The sequence below is a fragment of the Oryzias melastigma genome, unplaced genomic scaffold, assembly GCF_002922805.2.
Source record: "Oryzias melastigma strain HK-1 unplaced genomic scaffold, ASM292280v2 sc00204, whole genome shotgun sequence".
NCBI lineage: Eukaryota > Metazoa > Chordata > Actinopteri > Beloniformes > Adrianichthyidae > Oryzias > Oryzias melastigma.
The window spans coordinates 741,939-757,803 of NW_023416880.1; the positions used below are offsets into that span (position 1 = coordinate 741,939).

General features: G+C 40.3%; 1 protein-coding gene and 1 long non-coding RNA gene across 2 annotated transcripts in view; both read left to right on the forward strand.

Moving 5' to 3' along the window:
• Positions 1–11,569, forward strand: part of abcc10 (ATP-binding cassette, sub-family C (CFTR/MRP), member 10) — a 22,073-nt gene extending 10,504 nt beyond the window's left edge. Inside the window, exons 10-23 of the mRNA XM_024260683.2 lie at positions 351–449; positions 811–1,000; positions 2,555–2,632; positions 3,201–3,392; positions 3,594–3,732; positions 4,765–4,954; positions 5,980–6,323; positions 6,391–6,560; positions 6,624–6,784; positions 7,569–7,822; positions 7,900–8,045; positions 9,436–9,533; positions 10,943–11,055; positions 11,182–11,569. Coding sequence (XP_024116451.1) covers positions 351–449; positions 811–1,000; positions 2,555–2,632; positions 3,201–3,392; positions 3,594–3,732; positions 4,765–4,954; positions 5,980–6,323; positions 6,391–6,560; positions 6,624–6,784; positions 7,569–7,822; positions 7,900–8,045; positions 9,436–9,533; positions 10,943–11,055; positions 11,182–11,317 — 2,310 coding nt within the window. The 3' untranslated portion in view covers positions 11,318–11,569. The remainder of the gene's footprint in view (positions 1–350; positions 450–810; positions 1,001–2,554; positions 2,633–3,200; positions 3,393–3,593; positions 3,733–4,764; positions 4,955–5,979; positions 6,324–6,390; positions 6,561–6,623; positions 6,785–7,568; positions 7,823–7,899; positions 8,046–9,435; positions 9,534–10,942; positions 11,056–11,181) is intronic.
• A 3,099-nt stretch (positions 11,570–14,668) lies between these two features.
• On the forward strand, positions 14,669–15,634 carry LOC112138119. The gene is made up of 3 exons (XR_002917713.2): positions 14,669–14,802; positions 15,009–15,130; positions 15,424–15,634. It is a non-coding gene; the product is annotated as an uncharacterized LOC112138119 (long non-coding RNA).
• Positions 15,635–15,865: the final 231 nt, after the last annotated feature.

The following is a 15,865-nucleotide window of genomic DNA, read 5'->3' on the forward strand; positions in this document are numbered from 1 at the left end:
CCAGAGTCTCTAAGGATTCTGAATATTTATTGGTTGTAGTTTCAAATTCTTAGTATCATTTTTCCTTTTTTTACTTTGAACATCAGAGTTATTTGGTTATTTTTGTAATTTCACAAATATGAACAAACAAAATGTTATTCATATATCACTTCACAGCTCCTTCCGGGTACTAAAGGACTTCACAATAAAAGAAGTTTAGAATCAGACAAATCCAGAAGAAAAAAGATTTCTGTGGCGTCGCAACAAAACATTTGTCCAGCCCTGCTCCAGAGCAGTGACTGAATTCTTCTTCTTATCTTAATTTGTACTCATAAAGTCATTTTTCAGGGTTTGTCTCCGTTTTCCTGCAGATTTTACCTAAAGGCGATAAGACAGAAGTGGGAGAGAACGGAGTGACTCTGAGTGGAGGACAGAAGGCTCGGCTGGCCCTCGCTAGAGCGGCTTATATGGTAATTATTCTCTTCAAAAACAAAAGATATGTATATTTATTTCTTTAAAGATATAGAAGCAAGAAACAAAAAGTTAGCACTGGTTTCTGTTGCCCAGACTTTATCTTTTTATTTTTCATTCAAAGACCTTTTCTATGGAGGACCAGGAGAGGCAAATTATTAAATAAATGTCATTAATTATTTAAATATAAAAACAATATATGTAAAACATGTATTTACTGATATTTATTTAATACCAATTTTAAATAATATAGGACATATTTATTTAATAATTTAATGGCGTATCTATTTATTCCAGTTTGTCTTTCTCGGTCCTCCATACGTTTCAGGACGTTCACTCGGTGTTTCTGCTCTCCCTCAGGACAAAGACATCTACCTGCTGGACGATCCACTAGCAGCTGTGGACACGGACGTGGCCGAACACCTCATGAAGAAATGCATCCTGGAGCTCCTGAGGGGGAAGACCAGAATCCTTTGCACTCACCGCATTGAGTTTGCAGACCAAGCGGACGTGGTCGTCCTCATGGACAACGGGACGATCGTCAGAACGGGTACGGAGCTGCAAACGCCACAAAACTTTATTTATACTGAACGCTTTACAGAGCCGTCCAAACTTTATGCATTAAACGAACAAAAGTGGCTAATAATTCTAAATATTAAGGAATAAGATGATTAAATTGTCAAAAAATTGAATAATTTAAGCATAACAATAAAAGAAACAGACGAAGGACATATTTAATTTGACATCCATACATTTAAACACAAAGACTTGATCTCATCATAAAATTCTACATACAGTTAAAGATTAAACATTTGTTTTTATTTCACTCACTACAGAATATATGCTTTAAACATTAGTTATAAATAATACTTAACTCTCCAGACATACTTAAAGTAATTAATTGCTAATTAAGTAATTAGCATTCATTAAGTGTATTGATGTTTAATTAAACATTAATTAACTTTTATTTCAAGCGTTAACAGATACTTTATTCATTAATTTGCATTACTTATTGTAATACTAAATGCAGTTTTAATGCAAATTAGTTCATAAACATGTTAACGCTTTGAACAAAAGTAAGTAATGTTTAATGAATGCTTTATTAATGATTAATTACTTATTAATTAAGCATTAATTATGCAGTAACCATGAATTATTTTAATGCATAATTAATGCTTAATTAAGTTTTCATTCATACTAATTGATGTTTAATTACATTTAGCTTTAATTAACCAGTATTTAAAGTGTGAACAGATACTTTTATCCATTAATTTATATTACTAATTGTAATGTAAATTAATACATAAATGTCTGATAACACTGTAAATAAAAGTTAAATAATGCTTAATTAAACATTAACACTTAATTAACTATTACTTTAAGTGTTGACTCTTTCATGCTTTAATTTAAAATACTAATTTTCATACTTAATTCTGTTCTTAGTTTCTAACTAAGAAAAGTTTATTTTTTAACCGTAATCCTTTAATAAAATGTGCAGGAATGTCAATTAAACTCACTTGATCTATAAAGAGAAATAGATTAAGAAACGACAGAAAAGCAAAGTTTCCATTTTGGTGCAGAAAGGAGAAACAAGCAGAGAAGCTCCAGCAGCTTTTTCCTCAGAGGACGGCATCTGGTCTTCTTCTTACTGAGAGAAGGTCGAGGTCACGACAGAGGAGCAGAGGTGAAAGGTCGTCTGGAGGTCGTGTCATGAACTGTTTTCAGCTCCGACACTCTTCCTTATCCGACACAGACAGAGCTGTTAAAAACATCCTAGTTTGGTAGAAGAACAGCTCATAAAACAAGAGGAGCTGAAAAGATGTTAACATTATTTAGCATAAACTAGATGTTTATTAAGTCCTAATAATGTTTATTCAGGATCCTGTAAATTCAGTTTTATTCTAACTTAACCCTTAATGGGAAAAGTAATCTGTTGATTTTATTAAATACTAGGGTGACTCAAAATCTAAAAGTCAACATCTCAACAAGAAGAAGAAAACAGAACAATCTGTTGGCAAACGTCTCCATGAATTCAGAACGTTTCTCACCAGAACCACAGAGTTCTATCCTCCACATCCACCATTTGTCTCTGTTTCTGAATCAGGAACTCCAGCAGAGATTCTTCCTTTGGTAGCAGCGGTGGCGAAAACAGGGAAGACTGACGACAGAGGGACAAAGAAAGGTAAACTTTAGAAACCACAGACGGGATTTGTCATAAAGATGAGGAAAAGACTGTTAGACTTTGGTCCAAAAGTCTGATGTTCTTCCTCAGTGTGACGGCTCCAAACGATGAAAAATACATTCAAACTTTATTCATAAACTACCCAACTGCAGCTGAACAAAGTCCAGCTAAAACACACTAAATACGTTTAAAAAGGATATAAAACTGTAAAATAAGAGTATAAACCCCAGGAGAGCCTTTTTTCTCCATCTTAGTCTGTTTGTCATTTCCTCTCTTTCTGACTCTCAGGAACAAAATCACAAAAAGTTTTGAGACTAAACTGGAGGAATTGTGGGAAACTTTGTGTAATCAGATGTGAAACATTTCACCGCTCATCCAAGTGTCTTCATCTTGAGAGTAGGAATCTTATGGACAGAAATGTTAGGGACGGTTTGGCGCCATCTGCAGTTCATCATCGGTATAGCAGGTCCGAGTGAACTCGGCTGCACCTGAAGGTCGTTTCCAGTCCAGAACCTCCGTTTGTGACCGCTCTGTCACAGATCTTTTCTTCTCCTGGTATTTTCCACAGACGGTGCCGAACAGGATGAAGACGACGAGCTCAGTCCTCCACCTGATTTGTGCGTGGACGATGATTCCGATCTTCTGAACACCGAGAAGAAGCAAGTGGGCGGGCTGGCGTGGACGGTTTACCAGACCTACTGGACCTCCATGGGCGGGATGCTGGCCTCCTCCATCTTATTGTCTCTCCTCCTTATGCAAGGTCTTTAATGGGTTCCAATAATTCCTCCGTCTGCCTCTAGAATAACAGCTGAGATGTTGTGCATGTCGTTTATTCTGAAAACACTGTTTACGGAGTGAGGAGCTGCTGCAGATCCTCCATTATTAGAAAATAATCCCATTTTTTGATGAAACATTCGGAAAGTCAACATTTCCTCTGTGACTGTTTCCTTTGTGGTTTCAGCCTCTAAGAACGTCTCTGACTGGTGGCTCTCCTACTGGGTATCTTCCCTGCCGAGTAACTCTTCCTCCTGGATTAACGGCTCCTCTTCATCCACCTTCAGATCTCCTCATCTGCTGCTCTTCTCCTCCACTGGCCTCCTGTGAGTAAACCTGTGTGTTTACCAGCCATTTTTCTACAGCTGCTGGCCCGCGATGACACAAAAGTTCTGGAAACATCCAAAAAACGTCCCTCAAACTGCTGCTGTCTGAGTTGCCAGGTCTGAATGAACAATCCCCCGTTAGAGGATTTAAATTTGAGGACATTTTGATAGCTTGTTGTATTTTCTGCCCGTCATATTCAGTCATATTCATAGAATATGAGAGCGATTAAAGTGGAATGTGGCGTAGTTCGGCCTGCAGTCGCGACCTGCCTCCGCTCGTCTTTAGCCCCGCCCTCCACACTCCTCACTTTCCCCGTTTGGCTCCGTCAGACATTAAAACAAACAAACTTGTTTTTCAAAATGGTGGCTTTTCTCTTGGTTTCATCTCCATAGCAACCGGTATATTGTTTGCTCCCTTGGAGTTCACAAACAGGTTTATGTAACTTTTAGAAGAATCGGCAAAAGTAAATTTTTGGATTTCCTTAGCAACTGGGGTTTTTGTTAACCACGCCCACATTCCGAATATATCCATGTCACATGTCATATTGTTTCATCAGCTTACACCAACGATTCATGAAATCAGTAAAAAACCAGTAAAAAATGTGCGAGTTACAAGAGAACGCCTGCTTTTGAGCTCGCCACGCTAACGCCGTTCAAACCACAGCAGCTTCGAAATGACACTGGAGGGGTTAGGCTGGCATCCACAGGAGGAGTTTCAGCTTTTTTATTTATTATTGGGGGAAATTAGAAAAGGCAGCCTCCTCCTGAGGTCAAAGGTCAAGATTTAACCTGGTGGTGAGAGCTTCAAACGTCATGATGTTTCCACTATTGTGGGACAACGTGAAAATCCGGGATCATTTCTGTTGATGAGGTTGGATGGTGCAGAAATCGATGCTTTCAAAATAAAATCCCAAAATAAAAAGTAATAAACAACAATAATAGCTGATAACATTCCCCTAAAATAATTTCTGTTTCTTGTTCCTGGTATAATCCCCCTTTTTAAGATGTGAATTCTCATCTTCTCTGGTGCAGATCGGCTCCGTCTGTCCAGGTTTCTCTCTCCAACGACTCCAGTCGGGACGTCCGGTTCTACCTGACGGTCTACGGGTCCATCGGAGCAGCAAACACCGTCTTCACGGCCATCAGAGCCTTCCTCTTCGCCTACGGAGTCATCCGTGCCGCTTCTGTCATCCACAACAGACTGCTGGACCAGATCCTGCAGGTGCGTCGGTGAGGCGTCGGTGAGGCATCGGTGAGGCGTCGTCCTGCTGCGGCTCTGAGCCCGGCAGGCGGCGGGTTGGTGAGGCTGAGGACAGGAAACGGCAGTTCGTGGTCATCTGACCGTCACAACTGCTAGCGGCAGATTCAGAGGACGTCAAAGACAAATACTTACAGTGGATCCAGGAAACACCACCAGCGTTTTAGCAGTTTCCTTTATTACCTGGTTATGGAGGACGTTTTATTTTGAAAAACCACTAGATCTGACTCATTCCTGACGGAAGTCACTGATAATCCTGATGAAACCACCAAGATAGCTAAGTTAAAAAACACATTTGGAAAATGTATTTTGGCTGAAAAGAGGAAACAAAAGACGAGTCTTCGACTTCAAAATAAAAGAAATCTGCATTTAACTAGAAAAAAACAGAAGTCTTTATTCCAAATATGGATTAATTGTGACATTTGTTCCCACAGACCATAATAATAATAATAATAATAATAATAATAATGCAGAGTGTTCAGAATCTTATGGAGGACCAGAAGAGACTAAATTTAATGAATAAGTACACTATTAAATTATCACATAAATTATTTAATATTGGCATTAAATACATTTAATTGGAAATCCAATAATTGTTTAAATATATGTGGCATTGAAATATAAAACGAGTCATTAGAAAAGACATTTTAATATTTAGTCACATATTTATTGATGTTATTCTCCAGTATTGACTTAAAGGGACAAATTGAAATAAATATATTTAGTATGAAATTATCAAGTGAATGTGTCATTGATTACTTAAAATTGGAAAGAATTAACTTAAAGTGTATTTAAGGAAAGGGGGGCGGGGTTGCTCCTCTCCTAAAGTCCCGCCCACGACTCAGAGGTGAATTCCTATGTTCTAGAAAACAACAGATTTTTAGGTTATAACTAAAAAACTAAAAGACTTCTGGGAGGTCAGAAAGCGATGAGAGCTGGACTTGAATCTCGTTTTGGTTTTCTCCGCCTCAAACCCTCGTGTCCCTCAGGCCACGCTGACCTTCTTCGACACCACTCCGTTGGGTCGAATCCTGAACCGCTTCTCCTCCGACCTGTACATCGTGGACGACAGCCTGCCGTTCAACCTGAACATCATGCTGGCCACCGTCTTCGGGATGCTGGGCCTGCTGGTGGTGATCTGCTACGGCCTGCCGTGGGTTCTGGTTCCGCTGGTCCCGCTGGCTCTGCTGTACTACCGGATCCAGCACTACTACCGACACACGTCCAGGGAGCTGAAGCGCCTGTGCAGCCTCACCCTGTCCCCCGTCTACTCGCACTTCTCCGAGACCGTCACCGGGCTGGGGACCATCCGGGCCAGCGCCAGCTCTGCCAGGTCCGAAGAGCAGCAGTCACTTCTGCGGTCGTCCGTCCTCGGATCTCTGAAGGATGTTTGGTTTCAGATTCGAGGAGGAGAATGCGCGGCGTCTGGAGCAGAGCCAGAGGTGTCTGTTTCTCAGCAACGCTGTCATGCAGTGGCTGCAGATCCGGCTGCAGCTGCTGGGCGTCGCCGTGGTGACCAGCCTGGCGGTGATCGCCGTCCTCCAGCACCAGCTCAGCTCCGTGGACCCGGGTGAGGCCGGTTCTGGCGCCGGGGCTTGAAGCGGAGCGGGGGCTGAACCGTGTGTGTCCTCAGGTCTGGTGGGGCTGTCGCTGTCCTACGCGCTGTCCATCACCACGCTGCTGGCCGGACTCATATCCAGCTTCACGCAGACGGAGATGCAGCTGGTCAGCGTGGAGCGGACCGAGGAGTACTCCTGCAGCCTGCAGACCGAGCCGCAGGGTCACAACGCCCAGGTCAGGCCAGCCACGCCCACTGTTCCCAGAATGCCGTCTCTTACTCCGTATTTTTACAGAATATAGCTGTGGATCATTTCATGGAGCTTCATGATGAATAACGATTACAGCTCAGAACCATGAGGTGAAACTGAGATAAGTTCTTCGGTTTGGAACCAGCAGGAACTTTTACCTTTAAACAGTTTAAGTTCTATTCTGCTGTGATTCAAAACCTGATCCAAATCCAGTCCAAATCCGATTCAAACTTGATCCAAACCTGATTCAAACCTGATCCAAACCCGGTCCAAACCTGATCAGAACTTGATTCAAACCTAATCAAAACCTGATTCTAACCTGATCCTGATCCAGACTTATTTCAAACCTGGTCGAAACTGGATTAAATCTGTTTCAAACCCGGTCTAAACCCATTTCTAATCTGATCCGGGCCCATTTTAAACCTGGTTTAAACCCAGTCCAGACCTGATCCAAAACCTGATCTGAACCTCATCCAATCCCATTCCAAACCTGATCCAGATCTGATCCAAACTTATTTCAAACCCGGTCTAAACCCATTTCAAACCTGGTTTAAACCCGGTCCAAACCTGATCTAAACCTGATGTAAACCTGATGTAAACCTGATCCAAACCTGATCCCAACCCGGTCCAGACTCCTCCTGTTAAAGTCCCGGCTGTTGTTCTTGAACCAGGAAGTTCTTGCAGACTAGACCCCGCCTCCTCCGGTGTTTGTGGTTAAAACTGATCCGCAGATCCGTTTTTCCTGACCCCCCTCTCTCTTCTGCACCCAGCTGCCCCCCTCCTGGCCCGAGCGGGGCATGGTGGAGTTCAGAGACGTGGTTCTGGCCTACAGGGAGAACCTCCCTAACGCTCTGGATGGAGTCAGCCTGCTGGTCCGACCCGGAGAGAAGATCGGCATCGTGGGTCGCACCGGCTCCGGGAAGTCCACCATGTTCCTGGCTCTGTTCCGGATGGTGGAGATCAACCGGGGCCAGATCCTCCTGGACCAGCTGGACGTGGCCACCGTGGGCTTAGCTCAGCTCAGGTGGGCGGGTCGGCTGATGCGCCGAGCGCCTAAATGTGTTTTTGTTGTAAACGGCCTCTCTTTGGCGCCCCCTGCAGGTCCAGGCTGGCCATCATTCCTCAGGATCCGTTCCTGTTCAGCGGAACCATCAGAGAGAACCTGGACCCGTGTGGGCGGCACCAGGACCAGCAGCTGCTGGAAGTCCTGGACCACTGTCACCTGTTGGCCGTGGTCGGCAGGATGGGTGAGCTTCAGTTCAGATGTGATGATGACGATGATGAAGGAGCAGAACAATGAATCAAAGCTGGAACGCCGACTGAATGCAGGGAGGAGCGGAACAATTATCAGACACTTATATTCTCAGGACACGCCCTCAAGCTTTGACAGACGAGTCTGGACTGTTTCTCTTCACTTCAAACTAAACTTTGTAGTTTCTGGATTTGACAGTGGAAAACAACCAAACAAACAAACTGAATCCGTCTGGGAAAACATCCGTTTCCTCCGGTGTTCTCCAAGGCTCCGTCTGGAGCTGATGCAGTTTGAGGAGGAACTCCAGGAAATGTCTTGTTGGTTGATGAAAGTTTGTTTGCTCCCTGAAGGTTTGAGGACAACAGATTCTAAACTCTGAATGTATAAAACATACGAAATAAACATCCAAATCCAGCAGGTCTAAACATGAAAGAACATCTATTTATAGAACGGATCCTTTCAGTCTCGTCTTTGTCTGACGACAAAACAGATTTTCTGTTCTTTTCTCTTCAGCTTTTGTTCCTTTTCATGCTGCAGTTTCATGAAAACCAAACTAAATGATCTCTAGTCAACTTTGAATAATTTGATGGTTAGTTGGATCAGGAATCACTGCAGCCGGAAACTGTGAAAAGAACATTAATCTGAAGAATAAAATCTCTAGAAAGTACTAAAGTGATCTGTTTATTTAGCAATAATTCTTACTTAAAAAAAATCTTATAAGATATCAAATCTAGAGACAAGGAGTTCTGAAGGGTAAACATGAGCTAAAAAGCTAAATATTAGATAGAATGACTTCAAATTGAACATTACACAGCCCAGTACGTTTATTTTTACAATTCTAAGAAAATAATTTCTATTTTTTTATTAACCCAATACTTCATTTTGTTTACAAAGACAATAAACTAATGACTCATTTTAGAACAAAATAAGAATCTTAGTACAAGTTGGTCCATCTTAATAAATCCTCATCAAATCTAAAACTAGCTCTTATTCCTAAACATCTCAGTTTTGTTTCCAAATTAAACACTTATCAACATTTATTGAACTGAAGCTTCAAATCCTGAGATTTGAACCAGAAACTGCATTGAACTGTTAGGAAATCAACTTTTTCTACTGTCAAGAGAAAAAGGATTTAGACTCATTTTAATAAAAATGACCTTATTGTAGATCCAGATTCTAATGAGACAAAACATTCTGGACTGTGCTGATTTTAGAAATGTGTAGAACAAAGACGAGACTATTTTAAACCAGAGAAACGATCCAGAATGTCTAAAAACAAGTTTGAAATGTTTTTCAGTCGTCTGGTAGTGAAGCGCGACAGTATGGACAGTATTACAGGTTTAGTGGTGATTCTGATGAGAGTTTCTCTCACATCTGATGTCCAGGAGGTCTGCAGGCGGAGGTGGGCGAGCGAGGGAAACGCCTCTCTGCAGGACAGAGGCAGCTGCTGTGTTTGGCCCGAGCTCTGCTGACTCAGGCCAAGGTCAGTCCTCCTTCATCCATCCGTCCGTCTGTATGTCCGTCCATCCGTCCATCCATCCATCCATCCATCCATCCATCCGTCCATCCATCCGTCCATCCATCCATCCATCCATTCATTTAATCGTCTGTCCGTCTGCTCTGAGGGTTTTTGAATGCCTTCCTCCTCCATCGTTTGAAGACAAATTTAGGAACAATTTTAGGCTTTTTGAAATAAATTTAATCTCAAGCAGATCAAGGAAATCCTGCCGAGTCCTTCATACTGATAAGAAATAATTTCATATTTAAATAATAAAACTGCATAAAGTTGAGATCTATGAAGCCAAATGACATAATCTCAAAGTGAATAAAAAGCAGATTATAAGTTTGAAAAATATGTATTGTAAGTAAAATATCTTCATTCCATAAATAATCAGCAAAAATCGGATTCTAGATGATTTAAGGCTGTAAACTCCTCACTACAGATTTTATCCACTTTTCTCAGACGGAAATAAATATTTTCACACTTTATTTTAAACTCCCAAATCTTAGTAAAAAAAATAAGTCCAGGATTAAAGAATAAAAACCAAAGATCTGATCCTGATTGAAGATTTATGAAGATCTGGAGAGCTGCAGGTATCTGTACAGGTGTCTGCAGCCAATCAGAACACAGAACTCTGTAGAAAAGAGAATGAACGGCCAAAACTGAACTGAAAACAGTTTTAAACTCATTTATATACTCTGTGACCTTAAAATACATATTTTTAAATTAGCATAAAAAATTGTAAATTTGAAAAAATAATTAAATGTGAAGAAATTTTGTGAACTTTAACTTAAAAAACGTATTAGAAACAAGAATGACGTTTAACTCTCAAATCAGAGTGTGTAAATTAGATTTTAGATTTCCTCTGGTGCTTCTGTTGCTGCAGATGCTAAAATGTTTGTTATTCTATAATAGAAACTTTTATAAAATAGAATCAACAAAAATAGGCTTCAAATCTATGAACTTTATGCTCTTTAGCTGTTGAATTCTCATCTTTTTTTCTTCTATTTTTGATGTTTTTGTTGCTTAAATGTTCTCCAGAAATCCCTTTAAACTTCTTCTATATGTAAATCTGCTCTAAAAAACAATAATCCAATAAATGATTTCAGTCTGGGTTTAGTAGAAATGAAAGAAAAAGACAAACCAGTCTCTAAAGAGCAGAATTCTGCAGATTTTCTTCAAAAGTAGAAATGAAACTTTAAAATATTTAAAAAATACTATCCAGTTAAAAAGAAAAGTACATCTAAATATACTTTTTGGATTCCCAGGTTGTAAAAATTCCAATCTAATTGTTTTACTTCTATAAAATAAAAAATGCTGCACCTAAAATAATGACATGTAAAACATTGTAATGCGATCTGCTTCCTGTCAAACTCTCTTTTTGGCTGCAGATCCTGTGCATCGATGAAGCTACCGCCTGTGTGGATCAGAAGACGGACACGCTGCTGCAGCAGACCATCAGGGAGAAGTTCCAGGACAAGACCGTGCTGACTATAGCCCACAGGTGAGCGGAAACTACACCTGAGCTGCATTCAGCTCAGCTGTAGTTTAACTTCATCTAATCTCAATGCAGCTGCAGACGTCTACAGCTCAGTCCGGATGTTTGTGAGATCTAATGTTTCTGTTCCAGGATCAACACCATCATGGACTGTGACCGCGTGCTCGTGATGCATGCTGGGAAGGTGAAGGAGTTCGACACGCCCGCCGCTCTGCGTCGATCCGACGACTCCGTGTTCCACAGGCTGGTGGGAGCGCTGGAAGAATGAAGAGACCAAAAGAAGGAATCTCTCCTAAAACTGGAGTCTTTGTTCGCTATCCCGGTGCGGCTTAACGCCGTCACAGTTTGTCAGATCACAAGTTCTGAGGGGAATCAGGCGAAGATTAAAACTGACGGATGCTGCTTTGGTCCACAGACTCTGGATGAGCCAGAAAAACACCTTAAAGATAAAAGAAGCTGCTTCACTTCCTGAGAAGTTTCCTCTGTTTGAGCACCAGCTGATATAGAAACCTTAAAGCTCTTTTGTTTTGTTTTTTTATTATAGTTTTGCGGTTTTTGGTTAAAATCTAAAAGCCTGCAGCGTTTTCTAGGACATATTCTCTGCAGAGCGACAGGAGTTCATCAGAAACTCACCTCTGAGCTGTGGGCGGGACCGTTAGTGCAGAGATACCCCGCCCCCTTCCCCGTTTAAAGCTTTCTTTACATACATCCTCCATCATCAGAAAAATACGGTGGCCTTGAAGTCCAAATCACATCAACAAACCACTCGACGTGACGTGAAAATATTTTAAAGATCACAACGATTAAAAAAAAAAGTAAATATTAAAAAAAAACAGCACTACATTTTAGAAAACTTCGCCGGAGTATTTTTTATAAAAAAAGTGTTTTTTTTAAATTACAACTTAAAATCTCATAAATTTACGAGAAAAAAGTTAAAACTGGTAAATTAGAAGAACAAAGTTGTACATTTATGACCTAAAAAGACTTTAAATCTTGTAAATTTACATTATTTAAAGTCATAAATACACAAGAAAAAAACTCGTAAATTTACAAGATTTAAAATTGTAAATTTAAGAGAAAAAATGTACTACTTTAAATCTTGTAAATTTGCCACTTTAAGTCTCATAAATTTACAAGACTTAAAGTTGTAAATTTATGATAAAAAGCTGTAAATTTAAGGGGGGGAAAAATTCATACATTTACGAGAAAAAAAACTTGTAAATTTACGAGATTTAAAGTTGTAAATCAATGAGAAAAAAAGTAAATTTTGAAGAAAAAACTCGTAAATTTACGAGATATAAAATTGTAAATTTAAGAGAAAAAGTCATAAATTTACGACAATAAATCTTGTAAATTTTCAACTTTTAGTCTCGTAAATTTATGAGATTTAAAGTTGAGAAAAACCTGTAAATTTATGGGGGAAAAAAAAATTTGTAAATCTACGACAAAAAACCCTCATAAATATGCAATAAAAAACTAGATTTAAAGTTGTAAATTTAAGAGAAAAAACTCCTAACAACAAATAATTTCCAGAATTCAAAATGAAATTCTAGAAAAGGAAACGCTGACAAACTGGAACAGGTAGAGACATCGGACATCTCTGATTGGACGATCAGCTCAACTCAAAGTAATCATCATCCAATCAGAGACGTCTCACAGTCCCGACCTTTTCTAGTTTGTCATTGAGTTGTTTTGTTGTTTTTATACATTTAAAAAAAAATTTTATTTTTAATTTTTTTGTCTTCGAACTGTTATTTTGTTTATAACGTTTTGGTTTCTGGAATTTCTTTTTGTAATGTTGTTTCTTTAATATATATATATATTAATTTGCATTATGATTTTAAAATGTTTTTTCTTTGAGGGATTTGTTGCTATGATTTGGACTTCAGGGCCACCGTAGAAAAATACCATTAAAACACCCAAATCACCATTTTGATGGGATTGGGTCTTTAAATACATGTTGATGGAATTCTTTTTTATAAACTACAGGAAGTGTTCATGAACCGACAGCAGGAAGACGCGGCGAACAGAAAAATGTTTAAAAAACTTCTAATGTTTGTCTGGTTGTGGATTTTTGGGGTTTGAAGGAAATCATTTTATAAATCCTTTTATAAGTGTAACTATGAGATTGTTTACATGTAAACACTGGAAGATGAAGTAAAAATCTCGTATTCGTTGTAGCTGTCAGTCATTTTAGGGAGAACGAAGGAAGATTCTGAACAGAACCGGTGTGGAAGGTTCCTGTTCTGCAGTTTGAGGAGGAACTCACTGACGTGTGTTCTGACCCAAACGAGAAGCTTCTGCAGCTCAGAACCCGCAGGCGTCGTTTCCGGTTCTGATCCGAAAGCGGGTTGTGTGTGAGGCTGCAGAGCAGTCTGAGGTCCAGCAGCGCCTGGAGCTCTGAGCATCAGAACCGGACCACAGATTCAGGACAAGTGTTCCGGTCCGATAAATACTTCAAACGGATGACCAGCTGTGAGGATCAAAACTACCAGGGTGCATCGTGGGAAGAAGCCAAGCAGGTGGTGGCAGTGTAATGATTTGGGTCAGTCTATCCACGAGTCTGAATGAACCATGTTTGAAAAACAAAAATCAAAAGAATCTTTATTTAAAAAAGAGAAAACATCCAAGTATCTTCTTATATGTTTTAAATAAAACACATTTTCTTTCATTTTAATGTAAAAATTCATAGTATAATCGATTAAAATCTCCAATTTGTTATGTTTAAAGTTTTATCAAAAGTATTTTATGATCAAAAACATTTTAAATGGAAAAACATAATCTCATCAAACTATAATTTGGTCTAGAATGATCTGATTCAGTATTAAAGCTGAGACCAGCTCTGTAGAACGTCCTCAGTCAACCCATGACTGAAACTAAATATCTGATTGGCTGAGAGCAGAATGATGTCAGAACGTTTGATCGCTCCAGAAATCTGACCAGATCTGCTGCTGACGGGACGCCATCAACGTCAGAGAAGAACACGGCGGCCATGTTTTAAAGCTATAATTGCAACAACTTTTTAATATTTTATTAAATTGTTCCTCCCAAACATCGACTGTATCAGAGAACTGGACTGACCGAGTCTGACGTCATCTGTAGAAAACTGTTTAATTCCGACTCCAACAAGTCGATTCAGTCGCCATTTCTGCACAATATGGACGCCGCCATGTTGGACGTCAACAGTCAGCTGTGATTGATCGAGTCGGTCTGAGTCAACGTTTCTATGGCAACAACTCTGATCAATCGGGAGACAGCTTGTTGAGAGGACACACTTGAAGCGGGCAACACAAACGTTTTGAATGTGGGGAGCCAATAGGCTCCGCCTACTTTAATTAAGGCATCCGATTGGCTAGAACTACAGAAAAAATATCAGGAAAAAAAAATAGGATTTTCTAGAAAATGTTAAAAAAGTAACAGAACAGTCACTTTGGATTTTCATTCTTTTTTTTCATATAAACTGTTTTTTTAAATAAAGATTATAAAATTTATGCTTTAAAATAAACTAAACCAAAAGTTCAATCATCTTCCAGAGTTCCTCTTTTCTTTAAGAACTTTTTGAGGAAAGTTCCAGAAAATGTTGAGATGATTCTGCAACAGAATCAAAACAAACCAAGAGCTCAACCAAGAAGGTCAGAGTTCACGACTCAGACAGATTTCCAGACAGAACCTCCTGGAGGATCCTCAGAGGTTGAGAGGAGGAAGAAGAGGAAGCTTCCTCAAACATCTGCATGATCCCGGTGATCCCAGCAGGTGAGTCTGGTTCTGATGCTGGACGATCCAGCTGGAAAATCCTAAACCTCTGGATTTAGATGATGATCATTTGAGTTCAGTTTAAATGTACTCGGATTACTTTACTGTGATCCTGAAATGGTGACAAATACCAGCTAAGACTCTGGAGATTGTTGAGGACTTGAGTGAAACTGGTGGGATTAAATAAAAATGCATCATCTGAACAGAAACCATCAAACCCTCCAGCCGGTTTGTTCAGCTCGGTTGTCATGGAGACGGATTGTGTGGAGCTGCAGCTCTCGGTCCGGATCGGGTTGTTCTGCCTTGAGTTCCTGCCCAGTTTCCCTCGGTGAGTCACTCTGGAAACGCCTGCCGCTCCCTCGGCTTCAGGTCGGGATGTTTACGCTCTGTGGATTTTGGATTTTGGTTCTCCTGAAGAAACCTGCTGATGTTCTGAGAGTTCTGAGCAGAAATGCTGCTGCAGAGAAGTTTGACAAAGATGCTGCTGCTGCACTTCTGCGTGTCTGTTGTTGTTTGTCCTCAGGTGCGTGGTAGTCAAGGTGTGTTTGCAGGAGGGTGTGTGTCTTCTGACTGTTGTCATTGAGGTAAGGCGCTTTAATGAAACCAGTTTTTCTGCTTCAGCTGAAGTACTCCTGCAGCCGCAGCCTCTCCTCACTGACGGCCTGCAGAGCTCTGAGGACGGACGGCTGAGAAACTCCACGTCTGCGCAGCTGAACCGGCGCCTGATGGGCCTCAGGTCAGTCACCTCCAGACTCTCCACTCGGCTTTAGGATTCTCCTGAGGAGAGGCGGTTCCTCTGCTACAACATTCTGCATGTTTGAGCTGATCCGGATTGTGCGTATGGAACCGGAGCAGCTGGCTTCAGCTCTGGAGAGTTTAATATTTAACTCTTTAGTAGGAAATCAGCAGCTGGAGGTCATCTGGAAAATCATGAGACTAGAACCACATCGATCATGTTTACGGAAATAAACAAACTGTGACTAAATAGTTTCTTACAAAGTTGTGAGTTCTGGATTTTTGAACATTTTTTTTGTTCTTCCGTTCATCGCTTGTTGCTGAGATC